At 44.1% G+C, this 1,554-nt stretch overlaps 1 protein-coding gene across 1 annotated transcript; it reads left to right on the top strand.

Moving 5' to 3' along the window:
* The first annotated feature begins 8 nt into the window (after positions 1-8).
* On the top strand, positions 9-796 carry LOC122577382. Its single transcript, XM_043748670.1, has one exon. It carries the CDS (start codon positions 9-11, stop codon positions 759-761), a length of 753 nt encoding a protein of 250 aa, XP_043604605.1. The 3' UTR covers positions 762-796.
* Positions 797-1,554: the final 758 nt, after the last annotated feature.

Genomic DNA, 1,554 nt, shown 5'->3' with positions numbered 1-1,554 from the left:
GTGACAATATGGTGGAAAGGAAAATAGCATATAAGGACAAGACATTCAGGATAATAGTGGTCTATAATCAAGACACAAAAGGAACATGGAAAGAGATAGAGGAAAGAGTAGACGGAAGAGAAGAGGAAGTGATGATCGTCGGCGGAGACTGGAACGCGAGAACGGGAGAAGAGGGAGGGCAGGTAAACGAGGACCTAGGGAAAGAAAGAAGCAGACGATCAAAGGACAAGAAAATAAACGCGGAAGGAAGAATACTGCTTAGGTACCTGGAAGAGAGAGGCTGGACGATAATAAACGGCAGAGATGAAGAAGGAGAGGAGTGGACCTATATTGGGGAGAGAGGAAACTCGGTAATAGATTATGTGATCGGAAACCAGGAGGCGACAGAAGAAATAATTGGCATGATGGTAGGAAAAAGAACAGAATCGGACCATATGCCACTAGAGGTAGAAATAGGGGGGCCAGAACTACAAAGAACCGAAGAAAGGGAAGAAGAAGAGAAGGAGAGAAGGGAGCGGACAAGGGAAAGCATGGAAAAGTACCTGGAGGAATGCAAAGATTGGACCTACGAGGAGAGAACAGTAGAGGAGCTGTGGACAGAAATCAAAAACAAGGTAAACAAAGCAATACCAAAGAAGAGAGTAAAGATAAGAAAATGGGGCATGGGAGAAAAAGTGTGGTATGACAAGGAGTGGAAAGAGAGAAAAAGAGAAGTGAGAAGGAAGATGGCAAAGTTCAGGCAGATTCAAAGGAAAATGTAGCAGAGAAGAACTAATGGAGGAGAAAAAGGCATTCAAACTGTGGTGCAAAGAAAGACAGGAAAGACACGAAGAAGAGGAAATGGAGAAGCTCAGGAAGATTAGAACAGAGCAAGAGGTATGGAAGTACATAAACAAGTACAGAAGAAGAAGAGAGGGCATAGATGAAGAAATAAGTGAAGAAGAATGGAAGAATCACTTTATGGAGATTCTAGAAGGAAAAGAGCACAAAGAGGACAGGAAAACAGGGGAGCAGAGAGAGGAGGAGGAAATAAGAAAGGAGAGGGAAGATAATATAGAGAAAGAAGAGGTGATATACCAGATAAGAAAACTGAAAGAGAAGAAGGCAACGGGGGAGGATGGAAGTATGCACCGATGGAGGTGGGGGAGGCGTTATGGGAGCTGCTAAGCAAGATGTGGAACGGAGAAGGGATACCGGAAGATTGGAAAAAAGGGGTAATATGTCCGATATACAAGAAGGGCGACAAGAGAGTAGCGAAGAGCTACAGAGGAGTAACGCTGATGGACACGGCATATAAGATCTATGCAGGGATACTGGACGAACGGCTAAAGGCAGAGATCGAAACCAAACTGGAGGAGAGCCAATTTGGATTCAGAAAAGGAACAGGAGTAATCGACGCAGTGTTCGTGATAAGCCACATCATTGACAAACAGTTGAGTAGGGAAAGAGGGAAGCTGTTTGCTTGTTTTGCGGATTTAAGAGCGGCGTTCGACAGACTAAACAGAGAGAAACTGGAGGAGAAAATGAAAAAGATGGATGTCAGCGAAAACCTAA

This window comes from Bombus pyrosoma, unplaced genomic scaffold, assembly GCF_014825855.1.
Source record: "Bombus pyrosoma isolate SC7728 unplaced genomic scaffold, ASM1482585v1 HiC_scaffold_1103, whole genome shotgun sequence".
Taxonomy (NCBI): domain Eukaryota; kingdom Metazoa; phylum Arthropoda; class Insecta; order Hymenoptera; family Apidae; genus Bombus; species Bombus pyrosoma.
This window is presented reverse-complemented; position numbering and strand designations above follow the sequence as displayed.